The sequence below is a fragment of the Martes martes genome (assembly GCF_963455335.1).
Source record: "Martes martes genome assembly, chromosome: 5".
Lineage (NCBI taxonomy): Eukaryota > Metazoa > Chordata > Mammalia > Carnivora > Mustelidae > Martes > Martes martes.
In genome coordinates, this window is record NC_137892.1 from 75,259,960 (window position 1) to 75,285,476 (window position 25,517).

Genomic DNA, 25,517 nt, shown 5'->3' on the forward strand with positions numbered 1-25,517 from the left:
GACAAAACCATCTCCATTCATTTACATAATAACCACCTGTGTAATGAATTTTACTTGTCAACAGTCCCTTAAAATCATTCATGCTTTTGGTCTACAAGGTAGTTCACCAAAATGTGCTGAACAGTTTGAAGTCTGTGCATCCACTGTCTGATCAATGTTAAGTGATGCATGAGAACAGTGCCAAGAATGGAGAACGGCATCCTAAGGTACTAAGGGGAGTATGGTAAAAGGGCTTATTAGTAAAGCCAAAGGATGCAAAATGAGCCACAGTAAGAGAACTAAAGGCTGCCTGAGATCAAACTAAGAAACACAAACTAAAAACGCCTAAGTGCCAGAAGAAAAGAGAGACTGGAAGACAAAGAGAATGAGCCAAGTAAGAGTGTTTTATAAAGGAAAGGAATCTCAGAATACATTTGTCAAGGTAACCACCTCAGGGAAGGTAAAATAGAAATTTAGGCTAAGGGAGACATACAAGCAAAGCATAGGAAAACACAGGCCGAGATGGCATACCATCAAGCACCTTCTAAAATCCAAGTGAGCCTGAGGTACAAACAAAAAAGACAGAAGCTGAGTTTTCATGAAAAACAGACCTGGGAGACAGAGCTCAACTAACACCTGAGGAATGAAGTTTAGTGAAGTTAGCACAGCAACAATAAGGATAGGAGCCCAGAAAGAGAAGTGTAAAGTAGAAGCAAAAAAAGTAGAAGTATTCGAAAGGAACATAGTCAGAGCCCTGAGACCCCAGAAATGTGGCTATAACATAAAACTATTCCACACTTTTACAAATTAGAAGAAAGGCCATTTCTCACAAAAGAAAAACCAACCACAAATAAGGCCTTGTTTGTGAGGGAGAGACTAATTAACCACTTACTCTCCCAGGGCAAGTGGGAGCAGATAATCCACCAGAGGAACTATGTGTTGACTCTTCTGAGGTATGTCATTTCCAAAATGAACATATCAAGTTTAATAGTACCTTTCAATGACAGCAGAGTTCGTTCTAGTGAACTTAGAACTGCAGCTTCACTGCCAGAAGAAACATGCTGAAGGAATGTGTCTGTATGGTGATTCCACAGAGAGCAGGCAAAATTATAAATTCCAGAAGCTAACTGCAAAGAAATATCAACAGATTTGTTCACAAAAAACAGATTTCAGTAGTCAACTAGATCGACACAGTAATACATTTCAGTTTTTAGGTCAGTTTTTAATCACAGTTTTCATCTCATTTTCAATGAGATGTGAAACAGTTAAGTCATTTATCACGTTTCAAACTTTTTAAGACAGAATGTACAGTATCAAGGACTGCTGGCTATTGCTGTGAACACATATACACACCTAAAATATTTGTTTCTCTTGAAACAGAACTTAGTCTAATGCCCGCACTGAAGTCTGACATTTTCTACTTACACCTTTTTCTTATACTAGTATGTTGCAATACTCAGTTTTTAAAAACAGTGACAAGACTGTCATTGAGTATAACATATAAAGCAATATACTAAGAAATACAAAAGAATCAGGTTTCTGTGTTCTGCCAGTTCTACTCATTATGGTTCTAGGGCATTTGAAGCAGGAACATACAAACCATAATGCTCGTCAGGCTGCTTTCCTAATATATACTGATATTTACAGACCTCACTTTCACACTGGGATGCAATTGGCCTCTGCCACCCAGGTTGAGGCAGAACCATTGCCAGGGTTACCTTCAGCTTTTTTGTTTGTTTTTCCAGAAGGTCTAAGAGAAATCCAGCTGAGTCTACATGGCCTTTTAATTTAAATAAAAATGAGATGAAAGTACACATGAATGACTAGTTATCAGTAGCAAACTCTAGAACACTTTTTCTTATTCCAGATAAAAGTACATTATTTCCACTAAACACTGGGTTTATAGTAATTTTAGGCATCAGAAACCAGTCAGAAATGCAATCTTTTAAATAAAATTTCTATTAAAAAATTTCATTTCTATTATTTTAATTCAGTAATTTTAATGGCCTGTGCTTACAGATGTAGGGAAAGAGCTTTGCCAAATCCCCCTGGTAACTCTGCACGTATCTACATAGGCCACAAAAAGCTTGAACCTCAACTAACAGGAGTATCAGCAGAACATATCACAATCCTCCTGGAAAACACGAAATGGAAAGCCTTTAAGGAACTTCTACAAGACCACCTCCTGCTCATCTTCACCTCATGTGTTCTGATGAGATTTAAGTTTTCTGACCCATCCCCCTCAAAACAGAGCTGCAGAAAATAAAACTGTTTAGTTACAGTTTAGAAGTGGCTCCTTAGCAATGGGGCATCCCACAATTTGCACCTGAGTCATTCAACCCATATTGCTTTGGTCATTCTTTTTGGTATGTGGAACAAAAATCACAAGGAGTTGGTACCAATGTATCTAATTTCTTTCCTTTATCCAAAGTAAGTAATAAACTGTCGGAATCTAAAAGGCCTCCTATCTTCTTCACCAACTGATCAGCCAGAGCTTTGGTCCTCCCTTATCTTATGCATATGCTTGAAAGAGGTACAATGACTACTTATTAAGTAAATTCAGCATATTCTCAAATACACGCAGAATATTTTACAGAGTAAAATCAAATTATTTAATCGTATGTTTCATGATAGTCAAAATAACATAGTGATAATTAGCTCAATACTATTGTACAACAAGCAGCAATACCATTAAAAAGTTAAGGGTCTAAAATTGGTTATCATCCTAGGGAACAATGCTATAAAAGAGAAGCAAACAGCCAATCTAATCAGAAGGGATATTATCTGAAGGAAAAAGAGAAAACACTTCAAAAAACATGAAAGCTTTACTTAGAACTACAGTGAACTTCAATATTTTTCTTAAGTCCCTTCTGAGAATATGGGGCTAAAATATCTGTCTAGAATTGGAAAATCCATCATCTTAATTTTTATTACACTTACTGGTAGATGTAAGTTAGAGCATCCTATACTTTTCCAAACATATAAATCACCAAACTATTTGTCTGCCAGAATAAAGTGAAAGAAAAGAAAGGCATTTAGAGGCAGGGAAGGAGGAGTAATGGTACATACAGAAAACCTAAAAGCAAAGTTTTAAACTAAAGTATAATTTCTTATTGAAGCAAATATTTCAACAAAGTAAACTGAAGTCTATAGCCCTGGCCATAATTTTTAGACCCATTTTATACTTATGTACTAAATAAGATCTAAAGAGAGACATACGCCAATTTCAAATAAGAACAGAAAATTATTACACTGTAAAACAGTCTCTTGCTTACGACTTACTTTCCATCTCTCCTGCACATCTCCTCCTTAAAACTATTTGTTTCAGGGGCACCTGGGTGGCTGAGTCTGTTAACCATCTGCCATTGGCTCAGGTCTTAACCACAGGGTCCTGGGATGGAATCCCACATCAGACTCCCTGCTCAGCAGGGAGCCTGCTTCTCCCTCTCCCTCTGATGCTCCCCCTGCTTGTTCTTGTTCTCTCCCCCTCTGTCAAATTAAATAAATAAATAAATAAATAAAATCTTTTTTAAAAGTTTCTAAAAACTACTTGTTTCACATTAACTTCTACATATAGATTTCATTTAAAATGTTCAGAAGGTTCGTCTATATATTTTTTTTTATCAGTGTTATTTGAAGTCCCTTGAACTCTTGTAAAAGGTATTTCCAGGAAACAAGTATTCATGTAGGTTATGTTAATCACATGATAAAATTAACTAAGTTAACAACAGAATAAGAGTAGACACTTACTGAACCTACTCTGCACTAGGCAATGCTCTCAGCAGTTCACCTTTATCTCCTTATTTAACCATCACAATCTAAAAAGTAGATATATCCCCTTTTCACAATAAGGAAACTGAGGTATTGAAAGGTTAAGTAACTTGCCCAAGAGCAAAGAGTGTAATTAGGAAGAGGAAGAGACAGGTCTGAAACCAAGGAAGGTGCTCAGCTTACATTTTTCAACCTCTATGTTCTAAAGCTTCTTAATATAGTACATAGCAATTAACTACACAGTAATTTAGTAAAATAAACAAACATTGATTGTATAAATTCTGTTTAAACTTTCTAGTACCAAAATACAAACACTAAGTAGATACTATCCCATACACTCAGAATCAATATAGTAAATCCTGTTCTCCAAAAGCTATGTAACAGTTCAATAATGGTAGAATCTTCTTTTCAAAACAAAAAGGAAAACTGCCCCATACTCACCGAAATCAATACTGCTGTTAATATGGATGCAATAAACTGAATGAGAATCTCACCTAACAAATTCTTCCATAAGTCTCAACACTCCTTTGTACAACACTCAACAGAAAAACACAAACTTTTGTTCTATTACTTATATGAAGTACTTACGCAAGAGAGTTAATATAAATTGAACACTGTTCATATACAAATATATAATCTTTGTATGTATATAAAATTTGGAGCATGTCCCATTCATCAATCCTAAGTCAGTGCCTTTCATCTAATTCTCAATGTACTCCTCTAGCACTATATGCCAGACTCAATAAAGAAAAAAACAGTAACCATTCCCTAGTTCCTTAATTAAAAAGTAGTATTAAACTTGAGGGAAAAAAGTTGGCCAAATGGAATCTGACACCAGCTGAAGAAAAAAACTTGTAAGGGATCATCTACCACTCTAAATCACCAGCATAACATAACTGAACTCGAGGTTCATCACTGGGGGTGCATCAAATATAACACAACCCAAGAAAGTGTTGAAAGCAAAGAACTTTGTAGTATTTGTTACAAATAAGGAGACAAGGAGCTAGCTCTCAAACCACTCTCCCCATGAGGTTGTGCCTTTATTCAATGTATGAGGGGGCAGGGGCAGAAGCTCACATAAGCACTCTGGTTCGACTGTGCTTGCCTAACATGTCAACATGCCTGCTGGTACATATGTCCTATCTTCAAAACCTGGCAGAAAGCTCTGCCCACAGGAGGAGGCCTTAGAATTATAATGAACTAAAGCTAACTTCAGGACAATGCAGGGGGGCTTCTGCACAAGTCCTCACTTCTAATCCAGCTCAAACTGGCTCACATAAAAGCTATCAGGGGAGATAGCCAGCAAGGGGCTCTCACCGTGAAACACCTGGTTGGGCCTCTCCTTGGTTGGAACTGTTGGTTCTGCAAAACAAAACACATTCCTTCCCTGCTTTTGGCCCTTCCCCTCCTTCCTTCTGCTGATAGCTTTCAGCTTTAGGCTGTCTTACTTGAGACCTCTTCTGTAACTAACTTCCTGTTGCATTCTAGCTAACAAAAACAAGTCAGATTTATTTTCAAGGTACTTTACACTAACATTAACAAAATGGCAAAACTAGTTTAACTGTTACAATTTTTTCAGGCACACTTCTATTACCAGGAGAACACCCCTTTAGAGAGTTCTACCATCTGCATATACACAATGTAAATTACAGTACACATACCCAACATAAAAATCCTCCCCACTCACTCCCAACACGAAAAACAAAATATACCACAGAACATCTGTGAACACTATACTAAAGGTTCTTACAGTCACAAAAATGAAGAAAAGGAAGTTTTTCATTACAGTGGAATCAGTCATTATAATAAAATTCCATTTTGCTCCATAAAATCGTCCTCTTCTCCATTTATCATTTTACTCTAAAACATGTTTAAGAAAGTTTCATAATTCAGATAATCAAAAGTTCTATCCATTCTACCTTCAACAACTTTCAGCAATTTTTGAAATTTTCATCCCCTTTTTCTTAAAATATTCCATAACATTTATAGATATTAAGGGCAAAGTTAGATCTATTAATTCTTCCTACTTTCTAGCTCTGAAAATTAATAGTATGAAAGTATCACTTTAATTAGTCATATAAATATGAAAAGCACCTAAGTAGCTTGGCACAAGGCAGGTATTGCTAAATGAAGGCATACAGCATTTAAGGCAAAAATCAAGAAAGAATTGGTAGTATTGCAGAAGAAATTTTTAATTCATATTCTTCTTTGTCTCATACTCCAGTTCTGGAGCTAAGCACCTAATTAAGGACATTAGACATCTATTAAAGCTCTAATTCAAGATTCTTTTTAGCTAGCCTACAAACAAATGGCCTCTACCCAAACAAAAGATGGCTGTAATGAAGAATAAGCAATGGCACTACCCTTTCAGCCCAAGGGTAAAAGGAGAAAAACAGATAATGAAGGAAGAAACCACAGGAATTTGGGAAGAAGCACTGCCAGCTATCCTAGGTAAACAAGTCCTGCACAAGCTTCTAGCAGCTCCAGAAACCACCACTTGATATATGCTTACAGAAAGCTCAGCTGGAAAAGGGAAAATAATGAAGCAAGTACATGAAATAAAAATGTTTCTTCTACATTATCTAATGTAGAAAATTTCTAATGTTCAAAAATGTGGAGGGGAAAAGGGAGACAATTCAGTGAGACCATATGAAAATAAGCTATTTAACGAAACGTTTTAGGTACTGGTTCACAAAAACCACAAACACTTGCATATTCTTTTTCTATACAAGAAGAAACACTGCCACCCACTGACTGCTGAGTGATTTTTTAACGTATAAGTACAAAGCCTTCACTCCTTGAATGTCAAAAAGGAACCATTACAGAAGTTTTATTTCTTTTAGCATTTAAAATATTCTTACACCTTTTCGGGGAGCCTGGGTGCCTCAGTGGGTTAGGCCTTTGCCTTCGGCTCAGGTCATGATCCCAGAGTCCTGGGATCGAGCCCCACATCAGGCTCTCTGTTCAGCAGGGAGCCTGCTTCCTCCCCTCTCTCTGCCTATCTCTCTGCCTACTTGTGATCTGTCTGTCAAATAAATAAATAAAATCTTTAAAAATAATAATAATAATAAAAAAAATTCTTACACCTTTTTAGCTTCCAGATGATGGTTCTCAAAATTTTCTCCTAAGAAACACTACCAGTGAAAAACTCTAAAATCAAAGTCTTGTAATTCATCGCTAACAGTAGGGCACAAAATATTACCCATAATCTATAGTTGTCAAACCTGCTTGACCTTAATCTCAACAACAAGGAACATAATCAAGAGATGCAGAATGTACAAAATCCTGTAAGACAAGTCAGCCAATTCTTTCACCAACTGGCATGAAAAAAAAAAAAGGAAATGAATACTATTCTAAATTAAAAGACACTTGAAAGACAACCAAACATACCCACCTTATTCAGTTTTCTGGCTCACACAAACCACTTGTTAGAGTATATTTGAGAACAATGTAGAAAATTTGCTGAAAGTATTAAATGATACTAAAATCACTATTTTTATTTTTCTTAGGTTTGATAAAAGTTAAACAATTATAAACAAATTAAGTATCCTTTTACAGATGAATACTCTACTTTAAACACCTTAGGAAAAAACGTGAAAAAACAAAAACAGCAAAATATTAACTGCCAAATCTAAGTGATGGGTATATGGCAGTTTGTATTTTTCATTTGCCATCTACATGTTTTAAAATTTTAAAAGAAAAAAAATTCAAAATAAGAAATTTTTTAAAAGTCTGTATGACAAAAAAACATAGTTATTTTGGTAGTAATCAGTTTTTGTTTTAATACAAGGCTTAAATATAAATTTCAATGGAGATATATATATATCAAACTACCAAAATGTCTCAGGACAGAAGCTCCAGTGGGTACAAGATCTATCACAAAAACAATTTCCAATCAAACTGCCAAAGTCTGTCAACAGATATTTACTTATTTCCATTGAGGGACATTCCTAAAGACCTGTAGCATCTGTTACCTACATCTCTTTTTAGTAAACCCTCATTTTCTTTTTGTTCTCAAACCTGCCACTGGTATAGCTGAAGCCCAGGAGGGTCATGGGCTTGATCTTACAGTTCTCTAAGTCCTCTAATCCTTTCACAGTCACAGGCCTGTGTTCTGCCACTGGTACCTAAATGATGCTCTCATGTATTCAAAGAATCACAATTTGTGAAGGGGAAGAAAAAGGTCAAACTACCCTTCTTCCCACTTGGGACCTTATCTTTGTTCACAGCTGTGTTTCAGGCATCTAATACAGTGACTAGCAGAGTAGGAACCCAGTATTTGTCTTGTGGCTAGAACACACACTACTTCAAGAGCAACTTACGAAGAGAGTTTAGTAGTAAATTTTTTTTAGTTTTTCCTCTCCTTTTCCTGAGTCCCCTTTTCTAGGACCCAGGTAATGGTTTGCATACTACAGAAAAGACAAGCACCATGCTATACTAAAAATCTCTTCTGTTCAGTGCACAGCTCCCCCCGACCTTTTTCTGGCTCAAGCTAGCCCAATGAGTCCCTCTCCTCCCTTTAAAGTTCCCACCAACGGCGCCTGGGTGACTCAGAGGGTTAAGCCTCTGCCTTTGGCTCAGGTCATGATCCCAGGGTCCTGGGATCAAGCCCCGCATAGGGCTCTCTGCTCAGCAAGGAGCCTGCTTCCTCCTCTCTCTCTGCCTGCCTCTCTGCCTACTTGTGATCTCTGTCAAATAAATAAATAAAATCTTAAAAAAAAAAAAGTTCCCACCAAAAGGCTCTTTTTCCCCTGCTATTAATGTTAGCCTAGACATACACATAAAAGCTCAAATCCCCACACAGGCTCACAGCAGGAATGACCCTCTATAAAATCTGGAGCCATTCTTTAAATAATGTGTTTTTAAAAGCCAATATAAAATTTGGCAGAGCAAGAGACAAGATCTAGAATCAATATGGCACTTAGTGAGGCAATCAGAATCACCCAAATGAAACTGAAAACAGGGTGCTTGGGTGGCTCAGTTGGGTTAGGCTACTGCCTTCAGCCCGGGTCATGATCCTAGAGTCCCGGGATCTAGTCCCCCATTGTGCTCCCGGCTTCATGGGGGATCCGCTTCTCCCTCTGACCTTGTCCCCACTTATGCTCTCTCTTTCTCTCTCTCAAATAAATAAATAGAATCTTAAAAACAAAGAACAACAACAACAACAAAAAAAAAAAACTGAAAACAAGCTATTTCACCTATTTACTGATTTGCTTAGAAACACACATTTATGGGGTGCCTGGGTGGCTCAGTTAAGCATCTGCCTTCAGCTCAGGCTATCCCATGGGTCCTGGAATTGAGCCCCACATCGGGCTCCTTACTCAGTGAGGAGTCTACTTGTCCCTCTCCTTCTCTTCCTCTGCCCCTCTGCCTTCCCCCACCCCAGCTCATGCTCTCTCTCATTCTCACTCTCATTCTCACTCTCTCTCAAATAAATAAAATCTTAAAAACAAACAAACACATATTTATGTTTTAAGTAAATTTCACTACAGTATAATATCCTGAAGGCTAGAGTTATACCATGTAAGTGGCACCTTGGTATACTCACATATTTAACGTTCATAATTTCAACTATTTGGGTATTTCCCCTAGGGACCATATCATGAAGTTAGAGGTTTCCAAAGAGTAAGTATGAAAGTCTCCGCTACAAGGCTGAGTGATCTTAACACTAACCAATCCATCTCAAAGTAGCTATGTGGCTCCATTTTGTTAGCTTATTTAGAACACATACTAACTCATCGGGAAGACTATTCTAAAGTGTGATTGACCTTTGAACAACATGAGGGTTAGGGGAAACACCCACCTCCACATACAGTCGAAAATTTGTGAATAACTTTTGACTCCCCCAAAACCTAACTATGAATAGTTTACTGTCAACTGGAAGCCTTCCTGATAACATAAACAGTTGATTAACATATGTATTTTGTATGTCGTATGTATTATATACTGTATTCTTACAATAAAGTTAGAGAAAGAGAACGTACTACAAAAATAATAAGAACATTCACAGAACTGTACTGTCAAAAGATTCCATATGTAAGTGGACCTGCGCAGTTCCAACCTGCACTGTTCGAGGGTCAACTATATTATGATGTGGTTTCACCTTGCTTCCGTTTCCTTTTACCCCTATCATGCAAACAATACACACCCGTTCAGTGGGAATTTATTCATCATCAACCCTTTAGTTTTTAAAATTTCTAAGTTTTAGCCTTAAGAGTTAACATCAATATTTTTACATTCAGGTTTCTATGAAAAGCATAGTTTTATAAAAAATCCATTTTTGTATCAAATCAAGCTCAATTTTGTGACTGCCAACAATTTTCTCTCAACTGCTGATTCTATAATATGGCACCCCTCAAAAGAACATAATTTATTTTAATGTGAAAGAAAAAGAGGATATAGAAATATCCTCTTAGATATGGGTTGCACTGAGCAGCAGGTTCTACTTTTAAGTGTATGCTGCACTCCTTTGCTAGAAGAACTAGCTCAACTATGACCTCACATTTTTTATGTGGGAAATTAATTCAGTACATGAAGACCACTTAGCATCACAGTAGAAGTATTTTTAAAAGAACTTTCCTATACTTCAGATTACCGAAATAATGGGGGCTACTTTATTACCTAGCAAAACTGTTTTTTATAATAATGTCTTCCTACATATACTACCTTCAATTCGATTACACATCTTATACCCCATCAAACCCATCAGACATGATTGTATTTCCCTCTATACTATGCTCTGTGTTTCCAGGTTCAGCCACTCCAATCCATATTGAAAGGTGCTAAGCCAAATTTTTTTCCAGGTATCTTAGGTTTTACATATCCTCCCCAAATTCCTGCTCTTTTATACTATGCCACTTTGAAATCTGGAAGGTACCTAAGAACAAGTCTCCTCTTCGACTTATTCATTTAACAGTAACTCAGCACCACCCACTTTTCTGCATCCTTCTGGGCTTGACAGTAAGACTATAACAATAAAGACTACAATTTTCTCTCTCATGAAACTTACAGTGAAGTGGATCTCAGAAAGATAAATCAACAATTCTAAGTCAGCACCATGGAATAAATACGATGCCTGAAGTACATACAGGATGGTAGGAAGACCTGTATTTAACAACATACAGAGAGAAAACAGCCTCCTCATACTACAAGAAAACTGACCAAGAAAGTTGAAGGGCTCAGAAAGCTAACTCAAACAAGCTATCCAGAATACAGTCTCTGATCAGATACAATTCCTAGAAACTGCTTAGGCTAAATATAAATTATACCTGAAAACTAAAACAACACATTAGGAGAGTACAACTTGAGAAAGCTGAACTAAGAATTAAGACTTCTGAGGAAGGGTACTCTTTCATAAAATAATTGCAACCCTCAACCTTCTAGACATTTGACTTGGGAAAAGAGCCAATATAAAAGTAAGTGGAAGAGTGTAAGATGGAGATAAAGTCAAGCAAAAACAGCAAGAAATTCACAGAAAGATCTGAGAGAATAAACAGTCATTTCTTAAATCCTAGTTGGAGAGCAAGCAAAAGCAATGATTTAGAAAACAACCTTCAACAAAAAGAATTTCTCTTACACTCAACATCCTTAGGTTTATCCAATATTTGGCTATTTAAACCAACTGGGTTCAAAGTAGAGAACCTAATGTGATTCTGGCTTAAACTCTGATATATGTAAGAATTATCTGGGAAGCCTGTTACAAATGCAGAGTCCCAAATTATATCCTCAAAGTGAGGATTACAAAGGCAAACAAAAACACTGTTAAAAATACTATGAGGGCACCTGGGTGGCTCAGTGGGTTAAGCCTCTGCCTTCGGCTCAGGTCATGATCTAGGGTCCTGGGATCGAGCCCCGCATCGGGCGCTCTGCTCAGCAAGGAGCCTGTTTCCCCCTCTCCCTCTGCCTGCCTCTCTGCTTACTTGTGATCTCTCTCTCTGTCAAATAAATTAAAAACAAACAAACAAACAAACTATGAGACTCAGTAGTGTTACATGGTACAGTACAAAATATTAGGTTGAACAATATGAAAATCACTACTCACTACTACAAAATCACTACTCTAATAAGGTAAAAATAATCATACACAAAAATGTCAAAGTGAATGAAAAGATGCAGTCTCTTCAAAAAATGGTGCTAAAACACCCAATAAAGGGCTCTCACCCACTTCTGTCAGACTCCTTCCCTACATCTGCCCTAAAGGCATCAACTGCCCAGGAATGTCAATTTTAACTTTCTATATTCCAACTCTATCCTTCATAAATGTTCTCTTTATCACAGCTTCTTGTTTCCATCTGAACCTCAAAAGCCTCAAAACGGTCTCTGCCTTCAGACCATTTCACTACCAACCAATCCCTGCTTACTGGCAACTAAGCAATCTTATTCATCACTATCCAATTTAAAACTTTCAAATGTTACCTATTATTCTGAAGCTTTTAGGGCCACTGGAAAGAATTCATAGTCTTTGATTAAAATATTTAGAGGGGTAAAAGTACAGGCATTTTCTCATCAGTAGCAGTTTTCATAATCAAATTTAACTATTTTAAATCACTTACATCATAAAACAATTTCCTATCAGCAGCCAGTCGTTTGGAAGCCAGAGTCTTGGTAACATGATAGAAGGTAAGTAATGCTCTGTGCTGTCGAAGATCATCTTGGACTTTCACAGATTCTATAAGAGTGGGAATCAGTTCAGGCCACTGTCTAGGACAGTCCAATCGAGCAACTTTTGCAATTAGCACTGCGATCTGAGTTGCAATCTAAAGGTAAAAAAATTAATCATCAAAAATAAACATATGTAATCAAATCAGCAGATAAGGAATGCATTCAGTTAGTTAGTTAGACGGTTAGTTAGACATTGGACAAAAGTAAATAAAATTTCCCTGAAAACTGCTTACTGAACATAGTTATTCACGAAGTATGGTCTATGAATTGAGGATAGATTTTCTTCATGTAACTCCTCCCAAAATAATACACTCCAACAGACTAAAGGAAGAAGTAGATATGAAAATCTAGATGTCTTCTTTTAAATACCAGACACTATGGCAATATGCAAAAAAGCATAGCAATGCTACTCATCTCACTAAATATTTGGGGAAAGAGCTGCTATGGTTCATCCCTTAAAATTCTATTATGCTAACAACTGATGGTTTTACTATTTTCAATTAATATTTTTCAATATGTTTTCATTGCTAACACAGTAAGTATCAAAGATACAACACTTTTTAAATATTCAAATTAATTAAGTGTGATAAATAGGAACTTGTAAAAATCTAAGGATTTTTGTAACTATAAGCAAAACTTACTCTTTTAAGAAAAATCTCACTCTGTAGGAAAAAAAAAATTAACTGTGTAATCTATTATCTAACCCCCTCAGTGTACACAGTTAGAATCAAAAATGTGATGGATGAAGGAATAGAGAAGACATCCGGTAGTGTAAAGAAAGGAGGGAGGAGAATAACAAATCATTAAAATTAATTTCTAAGACAATAAATATATAGAGACTTGCTTCCAATAGTGTGTATCTTAACATGACTTCTGAATTTTAAAACAAGAGCTGAATATAACCAAAATTCTTAATAGCTGGAAACGAATCTCAGAATCTAAAACCCATAAACATCACAAATAGACATTATAAAATTTCATTTTTAATGCCAAAAACAAAATTAATTTGGGAAAAGAAGTAAAAAGTAAGGCAAAAGAAAGAAAACTTAGCTTTCGTTTTCTCACTAACCTGGTTTACTGGTTCATTGAAGTTGGTGATTAACCCTGCACGCAAAGTAGATTTCTCCTCCTCCGACAGAGCACTGTAAAAGATTTATTTATTATGCTAAAGAATGCTACTTAAAAATAAACAATGGTAAACACTATTTTGAATTTTAACAATAAAAAGCCTTGGAACAAAAAAAAGCCTTGGAACAAGTGATTCTGATTAGTTTTGCTAAGCAAACAGAATTATTTCCATTACTTATAATATTGGCACATCAAATAACTCATAAGCACAAAACTCCTTCACAAGGAGAATAAATATGAAGCACAAAATAGTAAACAGTAGAAAATAAGACAAATCCAGAGTAAGAAATGTGGTATTTTGACATTTCCTTAATGGGTATAAAAATAGTTACCTAAAAAAAACTTAGTCGTTGCTAAATGAAATGTGTCTTCCATTGACTTCTTTTATAAAATCTGAGTGAGGTTATTCTATGAAGGATCAAGAATCAGAGGATATCTGAGATGAGGGACTTACTAGAAATCAAATAGTCTTAGCAGACAACAAAAAGAAATAAAAGGCATCCAAATCAGCAAGAAGTCAAACTCTCATTCTTTGCAGATGATATGATACTTCATATGGAAAACCCAAGAGTCCACCCCAAAACTGCTAGAACTCATACAGGAATTCAGTAAAGTATCAGGATATAAAATCAATGTATAGAAATCAGCTGCATTTCTATACACACCAACAAGACAGAAGAAAGAAATTAAGGAGCCAATCCCATTTAAAATTGCACCCAAAACCATAAGATGTCTGGGAATAAATCTAACCAAAGAGGCAAAGAATCTATACTCAGAAAGCTAAAGAATACTCATGAAAGAAACTGAGGAAGACACAAAGAAATGGAAAAATGTTTCATGCTCATGGACTGGAAGAACAAATACTATGTAAATGTCTATGCTACCTAGAGCAATCTACACATTTAATGCAATCCCTATCAAAACACCAACAACTTATTTCAAAGAAATAGAACAAATAATCCTAAAATCTATATGGAACCAGAAAAGATCCTGAATAGCCAGAGGAATGTTGAAAAAGAAAGCCAAAGCTGGCAGCATCACAATTCCAGACTTCAAGCTCTATTACAAAGCTGTCATCATCAAGACAGTATGGTACTTGCACAAGAACAGAAATTTAGATCAATGGATAGAACAGAGAGCCCAGAAATGGACCCTCAACTCTATGGTCAACTCATCTTTGACAAAGCAGGGAAGAATGTCCAACAGAAAAAAGACAGTCTCTTCAACAAATGGTGTTGGGAAAATTGGATGACCCCATGCAGAAAAATGGAACTGGACCACTTCCTTACACCACACACAAAAATAGACTCAAAATAAATGAAAGACCTCAATGTGAGACAAGAATCTATCAAAATCCTTGAGGAGAACACAGGCAGCAACTTCTTCGACCTCAGCCACCCCAACTTCTTCCTAGAAACATCACCAAAGTCAAGGAAAGCAAAGGCAAAAATGAACTACTGGACTTCATCAAGATCAAAAGCTTTTGCACAGCAAAGGAAAAAGTCAACAAAACCAAAAAACAACCGAAAGAATGGGAGAAGATATTTGCAAATGATGTATCAAAGGGCTAGTATCCAAAATCTATAAAGAACTTACCAAACTCAACACTCAACAAATAATCCAATCAAGAAATGGGCAGAGGACATGAACAGACATTTGTGCAAAGAAGACATCCAGATGGCCAACAGACACATGAAAAAGTGCTCCACATCACTTGGCATCAGGGACATACAAATCAAAACCACACTGAGATGCCACCTCACACCAGTCAGAATGGCTAAAATTAATATGTGAGAAAACAACAGATGTTGCCGAGGATGCAGAGAAAAGGGAACCCTCCTACACTGTTGGTGAGAATGCAAGCTGGTGCAGCCACTCTGGAAAACAGTATGGAGGTTCCTCAAAAAATTGAAAATAGAGCTACCCTATGACCCAGCAATCAAAACAGAAAATCAACAAGGACACAGTGATTCTATATGAGACACTGGACCAAAAAGACCTAAGAGATATATTCAGAACATTCCATCCTAAAGCAGCAGAATACACATTCTTTCCAAGTGCACATGGAATCTGATCTTCAGAACAGATCACATACTAGGCCACAAAACAGGCCTCAACAAATTCAAAAAGACAGAAGTCATACCAGGCATCCTTTCTGAGCACAACGCAATGAAACTACAAATCAATCTCAAGAAGAAATCTAGAAAGAACACAAATACAGGGAAGTTAAATAACATACTACTAAACAATTAATGGGTCAACTAAGAAATCAAAGGGGAAATTTAAAAAATGCATAAACATGAAAATGAAAACACAGTGGTCCAAAATCTTTGGGATGCAGCAAAAGCTGTTCTAGGAGGGAAGTTTATAGTCACACAGGCCTACTTCAAGAAGCCAGAAAAGTCTCAAATAAGTAACCTAATCTTACATCTAAAAGAGCTAGAAAACAAACAAACAAAACCCCAACCAGCAGAAGGAAGGACATAGTAAAGATTGGAGCAGAAATAAATGAAACAGAAACTAAAAAAACAATTGAACATATCAATGAAGCCATGAGGGCACTCTTTGAAAAGATCAACAAAACTGATAAACCTCTAGCCAGATTAGACAAAGAAGAGAGAGAGAGGACTCAAAATCAGAAATGAATGAGAAGGGGCGCCTGGGTGGCTCAGTTGGTTAAAGCCTCTGCCTTGGGTCAGGTCATGATCCCAGGGGTCCTGGAATTGAGCCCCGCATCCGGGCTCTCTGCTCAGTGGGGACCCTGCTTCCTCCTCTCTCTCTGCCTGCTTCTCTGCCTACTGTGATCTCTGTCTGTCAAATAAATAAATAAAATCTTTTTAAAAAAAAAGAAAGAAAGAAAGAAAGAAATGAATGAGAATAACCAGCACCACAGAAATACAAAATATTAAAAGAGGACATTATGAAAAATTAACTGCCAACAAAATGGACACCTTAGAAGAAACTGGATAAATTCCTAGAAATATGTAACTTCTCAAAACTGAATCAGGAGGGGCACCTGGGTGGCTCTGTGGGTTAAAGCCTCTGCCTTCGGCTCAGGTCATGATCTCAGGCTCCTGGAATCAACCCCCAAGTCGGGCTCTCTGCTCAGCGGGAAGCCTGCTTCCTCCTCTCTCTCTGTCTCTCTGCCTGCCTCTCTGCCTACTTGTGATCTCTATCTGTCAAATAAATAAATAAAATCTTTTAAATATTAATTAATTAATTAATTAATTAAAATAAACTGCATCAGGAAGAAATAAAAAAATTTTTAAAGACTGATTGCCAGGAATAAAATTGAATCAGTAATCAAAAAACTCCCTACAAGCAAAAGTATAGGATGGCTTCAGAGGAAATTCTATCAAACACTTAAAGGAAAGGTTAATACCCATTCTTCTCAAACTATTCCAAAACAAGGGAGGAAGGAAGCTTCCAGATTCATTCTATGAAACCAGCATTACCCTAATACTAAAACGAAATGAAGACACTACAAAAAAAGACAACTACAGGCCAAAATCTCTCATGAGCATAGACACAAAAGCCTCAACGGAATATTAGCAAACCAAATCCAACCATACATTAAAAACTCATTTGCCACAATCTGTTGGAATCTATTTCTGGGACACAAAGGTGTTTCAGTATTCACAAATCAAGCAATATGATACATGACATCAGTAAAAGAATGGATAAAAACCATGTAATCCTTTCAGTAAATGCAGAAGCATATGTCAAAGCACAACAATCATTTGTGATAAAAACCCTCAACAAAATAGGTTCAGGAAGAACATACCTCAACATAATAAAGGCCCTCTATGAAAAACCCAGAATTAAAATCATCTTCAATGGCAAAAAACTGAAAGCTTTTCCCCTGAGATCAGGAACGAGATAAGGATGTCCACTCACAAATTTTATTCAACACAGTACTGAAAGACCTAGCCGTAACAATCAGACAAGAAAAAGAAATAAAAGACCTGCAAACTGGTAAGGAAGAACAACTTTCACTATCTGCAGATGACAGGATACTACACACGGAAAACCCTAAGGACTCCCCCAAAAAACTACCAGAACTCATAAGCAGATTCAGTAAAGAAGCAAGATACAAAATCAACATACAGTAATCTGGTCTGTTTCTATAAGCAAATAATAAGTAGGAGAAAGAGAAATTTTAAAAATCCCATTTATAACTGCACCAAAAATAATAAAATACTTAGGAATAAACTTAGCCAAGGAGATGAAAGACCTGTACTATGAAAACTATAAAACACTGATGAAAGAAATTGAAGAGGATATAAAGAAATGGAAAGATACTCCACGCTCATGGATTGGGAGAACAAATATTCTCAAAATGTCCATACTACCCAAAGCAACAAAGCAATCTACAGACTGAATGCAATCCCTACCAAAATACCAAAAGCATTTTTTCACAGATCTAGAACAAATAATCCTAAAATCTGTACTGAACCACAAAAGATTCTAAGTAGCCTAGGCAGTATGTGAAAAAGGACAAAACTGGAGGTATTATAATCCCTGGTTTCAAGATACACTACAAAGCTGTAGTAATCAAACTGGTATGGTAATGGCCCAAAAACAGACACATACATCAATAGACACATGGAACAGAAAAGAGAATGCGGAAAGAAACTCACAATTAAAGGGTCAATTAATCTTTGACAAAGGAGGCAGGAATGTGCGTGGGAAAAAGACAATGTCTTCAACAAATGGTGCTAGGAAAACTAGGGACAGCTACACACAAAAGAATGAAACTGGACCACTTTCTCACACCACCCACAACAATAAACTCAGAATGGCTTAAAGAACTAAACCATAAAAAATCTGAAACTATAAAAAATCCCACAAGAGAGCACAGGCAGTAATTTCTCTGACATTGGGCATAGCAAAGTTTTTCTATATGTTCCTCCTGAGGAAAGGTAAATAAAAACAAAAATAAATGGGACTACAAGAAAATAAAAACCTCCTGCAGAGAGAAGGAAACAATAGAAGTAAAAGGCAACCTTCTGTATAGGAGAAGATATTGGGAAATAATATTAACTGGTAGTTTTCCAATTAGAATCTGACAGTTTTCTGATTAGAATCCATTACTATTCAAAATCTATAAAGAACTTAAACATGGGCACCTGGGTAGCTCAGTGGGTTAACCCTCTGCCTTCGGCTCAGGTCAAGATCTCAGGGTCCTGGGATCCAATCCTACATCAGGCTCTCTGCTCAGTGGGGAGCCTGCTTCCTCCTCCCTCTCTGCCTGCCTGCCTCTCTGCCTACTTGTGCTCTCCCTCTGTCAAATAAACAAATAAATTCTAAAATAAATAACTAAATAAACAAATAAAAATTTAAAAAAAAGAACTTAAACAACTCAACACATTAAAAAAGCCAAATAATCCAATCAAAACATGGGAAGAAGACATGAAAAGACATTTTTCCAAAGAAGACAGAGAGATGGCCAACAGACACATGAAAAAAATGCTTAACATCCCTGATCATCAGAAAAATGCAAATTAAAACCACAATGAGACTTCACCTCTCATACTTGTCAGAAATGGCTAAAAATCAAAAACAGGTGTTCGCCAGGATGTGGAGAAAAAGGAACCCTCATGCACTGGTGATGGGAATGCAAACTGGTCCAGACACTACAGAAAACAGTATGGTGTTTCCACAAAAAAGTAAATACAGAATTACCATATGATGCAATAATTCTGCCACTGGCTATTTACACAAAGACTACAAAGACACAAATTCAAAAAGTTATTTGCACCTCTATGTTTACTGAAGCATTATTTACAATAACCAAAATGTCTACTGACAGATGACTGAAAGAAGATGTGGTACACACACCAGAATACTACTTGACCATAAAGCAGAATGAAATCTTCATGTTTACAACAACATGGCTGAATCCAGAGTATAATGCTTTGCCAAATTAGCCAGTATGAGAAAGACAAGTACCACATGATTTCACTCATATGTGTAATTTAAGAAACAAAACAAAGAACAAGAGAGACAAACCAAGGAGCAATCTTAAAGATAGGGGGAAAAGCTGGTGGTTACTAAAGGGGAGAAGGTTGGGAGAATGGGTGATATGATTATGCTGAAGGGGAATAAGAGTACACTTATCATAATGAGCACTGAGTAATGTACAGAATTGTTGAATCACTGTATTATATAACTGAAAGTAATTTAACACTGTATTTTAACTATACTGGAACTAATTTTTTTAGAAAAGGAATACTACTGGCAAGATAATATAAAACAGTATGTTGTGGGGCACCTGGGTGGCTCAGTGGGTTAAGCCTCTGTCTTCGGCTCAGGTCGTGATCCCAGGGTCCTGGGATTGAGCCCCATATCGGGTTCTCTGCTCAGAAAGGAACCTCTCTCTCTGCCTGCCTCTCTGCCTACTTGTGATCTCTCTGTCAAATACATAAAATCTTTAAAAAACAAAAACAAAAACAATACATTGTGGAGTTTAAAATATATGTAGAATTAAAGTATTCCACCACAACAAAAGTAAAAGATAGGAAGGCATAAATGGAGTCAAAGTATTATGAGGTTCTTACATTACCTAGAAAAAGTAAACTACTAATATAAGGATAGGCTCTAGTAAGTTAAGGATACTTGTCAAAAGCTGTTTAAAAAAAAAAAAAAAAAAAAAAAACCAGTTGGGTAATAAAAGTGTCCTGATAACCTTGGGGGAAAAATTAAGGAACAAAAAATTTTGTGAATAATCTTTGGATTATTATTTGAATATAAAGAGGAACATTTCCTGAGGACAAGGTCAATTCCACAAAAACATAATGACCCTTAACTTATATGACCTGAATAGAATAGCCTCAATATACAGAGAGCAAAAACACAATGTAAAGAACAAAATAGCCAAGTCCATAATCATACCTGGAGATTAACCTACCTCCCTCAGAAAATGATGGAAAAGTAGCAACAAAAACAACAAGGATACAGAAGACGTGAATAGCATAAGTGATAAATGTGACCTAACTGACATATGTCAAACATTACAATCCACAATGGCAAAACACACATTGTTCTCAGAGGCACATAAAACATTTACCAGAATACCATATGCTGAGATTACTAAACAAGACAGCAAATTTCAAAGAATGAAATCAGTAACAAACAAACAAACACACACCAAAAAAAGCCCCACATGCCAGAAATTAAGCAATTTACTTCTAATTAACCCATGGGTCTAAAAAGAAATCACGGGAGGAATTTTAAAGTATCTTTTAACTGAATGGTAACAAAGCTGAGTTAAACCTAAGATTACAAGAAAAGCCCTAATCTTTCAAATGCATACATAAGAAGTAAAAATCAATTACTGATGCTTCCATTTCAAAAAAACTAGAAAACTGCAAATAAAATCCAAAAAAGTAATAGGAAGTAATCAAGGCTTATGAAGTATAACAACTAAAGCAAAGACAGAAACACCAGAGGACAAACCAGAGAATCCCAAAACAGATCATTACAGGTATGATGCCTGATTTCTAACAAGGGAACCACTGAAATGGGACAGGGCAAGAGTAACTGCTGCCGCCCCTACTTTGCATACACACCCTGCGAGCAAATCACTTCCAGAGAGATAATATACATGGAGATGTGAAAGATAAAACAAAGCTTCTAGCAGAAAACACAGATTATTTTCGTAATCTTGGAATGAACAAAATGTTTCTAAATGGGCCCCAAAAGAACATAAAACTAGCTAAATTGAACCTCATTAAAATTAAAAATTTCTCTTCATCCAAAAACATAAGAAACTGAAAGGCACATGACAAAGCAGGAGAAAATATTTTTAATACGTAGTTTCAACAAAGGACCTAAGTCTAAAATATATACAAAGTCTCACAAATCAATAAGATACCCCATTTTTTTATGTACAAATGGCAGGCCCTTCATAAAAGAGGATATCCAAATGAATAATAAGTACATGAAAAGGGTACTCGTTGTTCATCAGAAAAATGGAAAGGCTACCTAAACGACAGGAAAGACCAAGCATGCTAGGACAATGTGGAGCAAAGGCCGACACTGATATGACTTCTGGTGGGAGTGGAGATTAGTACTAACACTTTGAAAACCAAGTGACAGCATCTACTGAAGCTGAATAAACATCTGACCATACATGACAATAAAATGCACACTTATGTGCAATGTGAAATGCAAAAGTTTTCAAAGAAGCACTATTTTTAATAGCCAAAAACTAAGAACAACCGTAATGCCCATCAACAGCAGAATAAACAGATACGTGATGGTCCTAATATGGAATGTTTTACTCGTACCTAAGAGTGAGCTTTCCATGCAACTATACGGATAAATCTCACATGTGTAATACTGAATAAAAGACACAAGAACAACATGTAAGGTAAGACTTCCATTTGTATGAAGTTCAGAAACAGGTAAAGCCAATCTGTGGTGAGAGATGTCAAATGCTGCTGGATAGTGGGTGCAAAGGTGACAGTGAGGGGCAGGCGGGAGGCTGCTTGGGCAGCAGTCATGTTTCACCTGGTTCCAAGGGACAGTTGGATGTGGCCCCATTACCAACATTCTAACTGTACCACCATTTGCGCACTTTTTCAGTTATGTTATGTATTACACTTTCATAAAAGTTTCTTTAAATCTTGACAGGGATTTATTTAAGGTGAGTAAACAAATGAGCAAACACGATTAAGATAAGCATTCAAGTGAAAAGAATGAATGCCTAAGGCAAGTCTATGCTTCCGCGTGAGAGAGGATCTCTTTAAGAACTGTGCAGTACTTTCCAACTTTGAGAGCTCCTGTCTATCATCAAACCCACGAAATCATGTTTTCTACTAAAATCTTTTGCTTCAGCCTTGAAATTCAAGTTTTCTTCTATGTCAGGAAGCCAGGTTCAAGAGTTTTCATAATTTTAACAAAGAGAATATAATACAATGATTAGCTACCAAAATAGAAAGTGAATATGCAAAACATACATACATGATAAAGAAACAAGCCATTAATCTAGAGAAAACAGTTAATAATGCACCATTAATTTCATACACTATCATCAGATGAATTCAGATTATCTTCCAAGCAGAAACTGTAGAGTATCTAATTAATTAGGATCCAGTTAAAATTGCACTATTTATAGTAATAATATATAAGCTGAAATTAATCCGCATTCCGTGAAAATAGTGGTAGAGGCATGAACTACGTAAGATGAAACTTCAACAAGAACACAAATAAGCAGATGCTTTAAGTGTGCTATATTTAAATGAGTTCTTTAACTAATTTTTGCTCCCTTGTTCTCTTTCTAAGCACATTCTTACCTGCTCCCTTGATGCATTCATCTCCTTTCTGGCCTCTATCTCAATATATAAACTAAATTCCAGTTTCTAATTCCTTATGTGAAAGTACAATCAGAAATATTTAATCATAATTTACCCTCCCTTCCAAAACTGTCATTTATAACCATAGTCTCCATAAAACTGCAAGAACGAAATGCACTTTGGGAGCCACCTAAAATGTAACTGGACACAGCAGGAGAGAAGTATGCACCACAGGATGGTTCCAGTTGTGAACTATGTCACACACAATCTCATCACTAAATACTTCATTTCTCTCAAAATTATGAATTCTAAAATAAGACAAAGGGTTTGCATTACATTACAGTATCCTAAGTGCAGCCTTAAAACATTCTATCTAGTTCCTTCTGAAATTATTCAAGGGCATATTTTATATGCACCTTGAAGTCCTTTGAAAGGTTTATGGTTTTTTAAAGGACTTAACAAATGTAGAACATAAAGAGCTACAGTGCCATCTACTGGAGAACAGAGACAATGTTACTTCTTTGGCAAAGTTCACCATCAAACAAATTTCAGAGCCATGTCTACATTGTATTTCTAACAACTATGTAACATGTAATTACCTATTAAGAGAAATCTGTTTGCTTAACCATCTATGGAACAACTGCAACTGAATCTGATGAGATTACAAATGTCTACTACCCCATTTCTACCACAAAGAAAATTATGCAGAAGACTTGGAAATTAACATCTAGTTGGCTCAGAAATGACCTGGGATTTCCTTCTCAATGACTTTTTTTTAAAATCCTAAGTTCATACTTCTCTTATTTAAAAAAAAAAAAAAACTTTTTCAACATGACTCATTCACTCAGCATTTGTTCTTTGCCCATAATATTAGATACCCTCAAAAGCAGAGGACAAGAAATCCATAACATCCCTTCCAAATAAAAAAACTCATGGAGGGGCGCCTGGGTGGCTCAGTGGGTTAAGCCTCTGCCTTCGGCTCAGGTCCTGGTCCCATGGTCCTGAGGTCGAGCCCCGCATCAGGCTCTGCTCAGCGGGAAGCCTGCTTCCCCCTCCCTCTCTGCCTGCCCCTCTGCCTACTTGTGATCTCTGTCAAGTGAATAAATAAAATCTTTAAGATAATAATAATAATAATAAATTTTAAAACATTTTTTTAAAAAAAAGCTCATGGAGAAAAGCATTAATAAGAACACTGACTTAGGGGCGCCTGGGTGGCTCAGTGGGTTAAAGCCTCTGCCTTCGGCTCAGGTCATGATCCCAGAGTCCTGGGATCGAGCCCCACATCGGGCTCTCTGCTTGGCAGGGAGCCTGCTTCCTCCTCTCTCTCTCTCTCTGCCTGCCTCTCTGCCTACTTGTGATCTCTGTCAAATAAATAAAAAAAAAAATCTTTAAAAAAAAAAAAAGAACACTGACTTATGCAGAACACTATTTCTTCAGTAGTTAACACATTTTTCTTTAAAATATCACACACTTCATGAACACGAATGTCATCCTACACGGGGACCATGCTAACCTTCCCTGCACTGTTCCAATTTTAGTGTGTGTGCTGAAATAAGCACAAATGCATTCTGCCACATAAAGAATAAAGATTAACAGGAACATTCATACCTCCCTGAATCTGGAAGGATTACACTGGAAAAGGAAGGGTGAGGGAACTTACTGAGGTGCTACACGTCTCCAGTAACGATCAATTCCATTCTTAAAATACAGCACAGCAAGCCACCTTACATTTATATCCAGAGTGTGGTTTGTGAAAATATTCTGTAAATAAAAAGCATAATATTAAAATAAACATGCCATAAGTTAAATTCTATACCCATAGTGAAGTACGGATATTACTTTAAATGTTTCACTTAAATTTTATCACTAGAGCGATCATATATTCTAAGTATTTATAGCTCTACAGATTATGAGAAAGCATACCTAGAAGTATGTTAATTTTTTAAGGTGAGTAGTAAATATTTGGGACTCATTAAACTGGGCTACCATTAGGTATGTTTGAAAATATTTTGAATAAAAAATTAAACTCAGAGCTGTGAAGTGTGTAAACCTGGCGATTCACAGACCTATACCCCTGCGGCTAATAATACATTATATGTTTATAAAAAAATTTAAAAATTAAGAAATAAATTAAACTCAGAAACAAACCTAATCATGTATCACAACCTACACACATATAAAAAACTGAAATAAACATGTTTTCAATTAAAAAAAAAAAAGACCCATCAAAGCATATATTCAAAGATTCTAAGGAATCAAAGCCCCTGGGTTCTTAGCACAGGCTTTGAAATGAACTATTTCAAAGTATCCTCCTTATCAATTATGCTTACAAATAAGTTTGACAGCAGAACATTAACCCAAATACAGGCAGTCCTTGTTTGTGCAGAGTGCTGGGAAAGCATAAAAATGACTATGCAAGCTAAACATGCAACAAGAGCTTAATCATCAAGGTAAAAATCACAATTGTTCTGTGACTTTTACACATTTTTACCAAAAATTTAACATTATCAAAAATTTATAACATATTTGTGTATGGAAATAAAAATAAAACAGGTATTAATACTGTAATTTAAAACATAACATAGATGAATTAAAGTGTTTTATTTCCTAAAAAAAAAAGGCACCTTAAAAAAAAAAAACCTAGAATAGTGGGTACATAGGGTGAACTTAGGAATATGT

General features: G+C 36.3%; 1 protein-coding gene across 1 annotated transcript in view; it reads right to left on the reverse strand.

Annotated features, from left to right (window-relative positions):
- IPO11 (importin 11) overlaps window positions 1-25,517 on the reverse strand; it is a 208,004-nt gene that overhangs the window by 156,055 nt on the left and 26,432 nt on the right. Inside the window, exons 3-6 of the mRNA XM_080805105.1 lie at window positions 24,499-24,599; window positions 13,481-13,553; window positions 12,303-12,506; window positions 974-1,106 (exon numbers count right to left, since the gene is read on the reverse strand). Of these exons, the coding sequence (XP_080661231.1) occupies window positions 974-1,106; window positions 12,303-12,506; window positions 13,481-13,553; window positions 24,499-24,599 (511 nt within the window). The remainder of the gene's footprint in view (window positions 1-973; window positions 1,107-12,302; window positions 12,507-13,480; window positions 13,554-24,498; window positions 24,600-25,517) is intronic.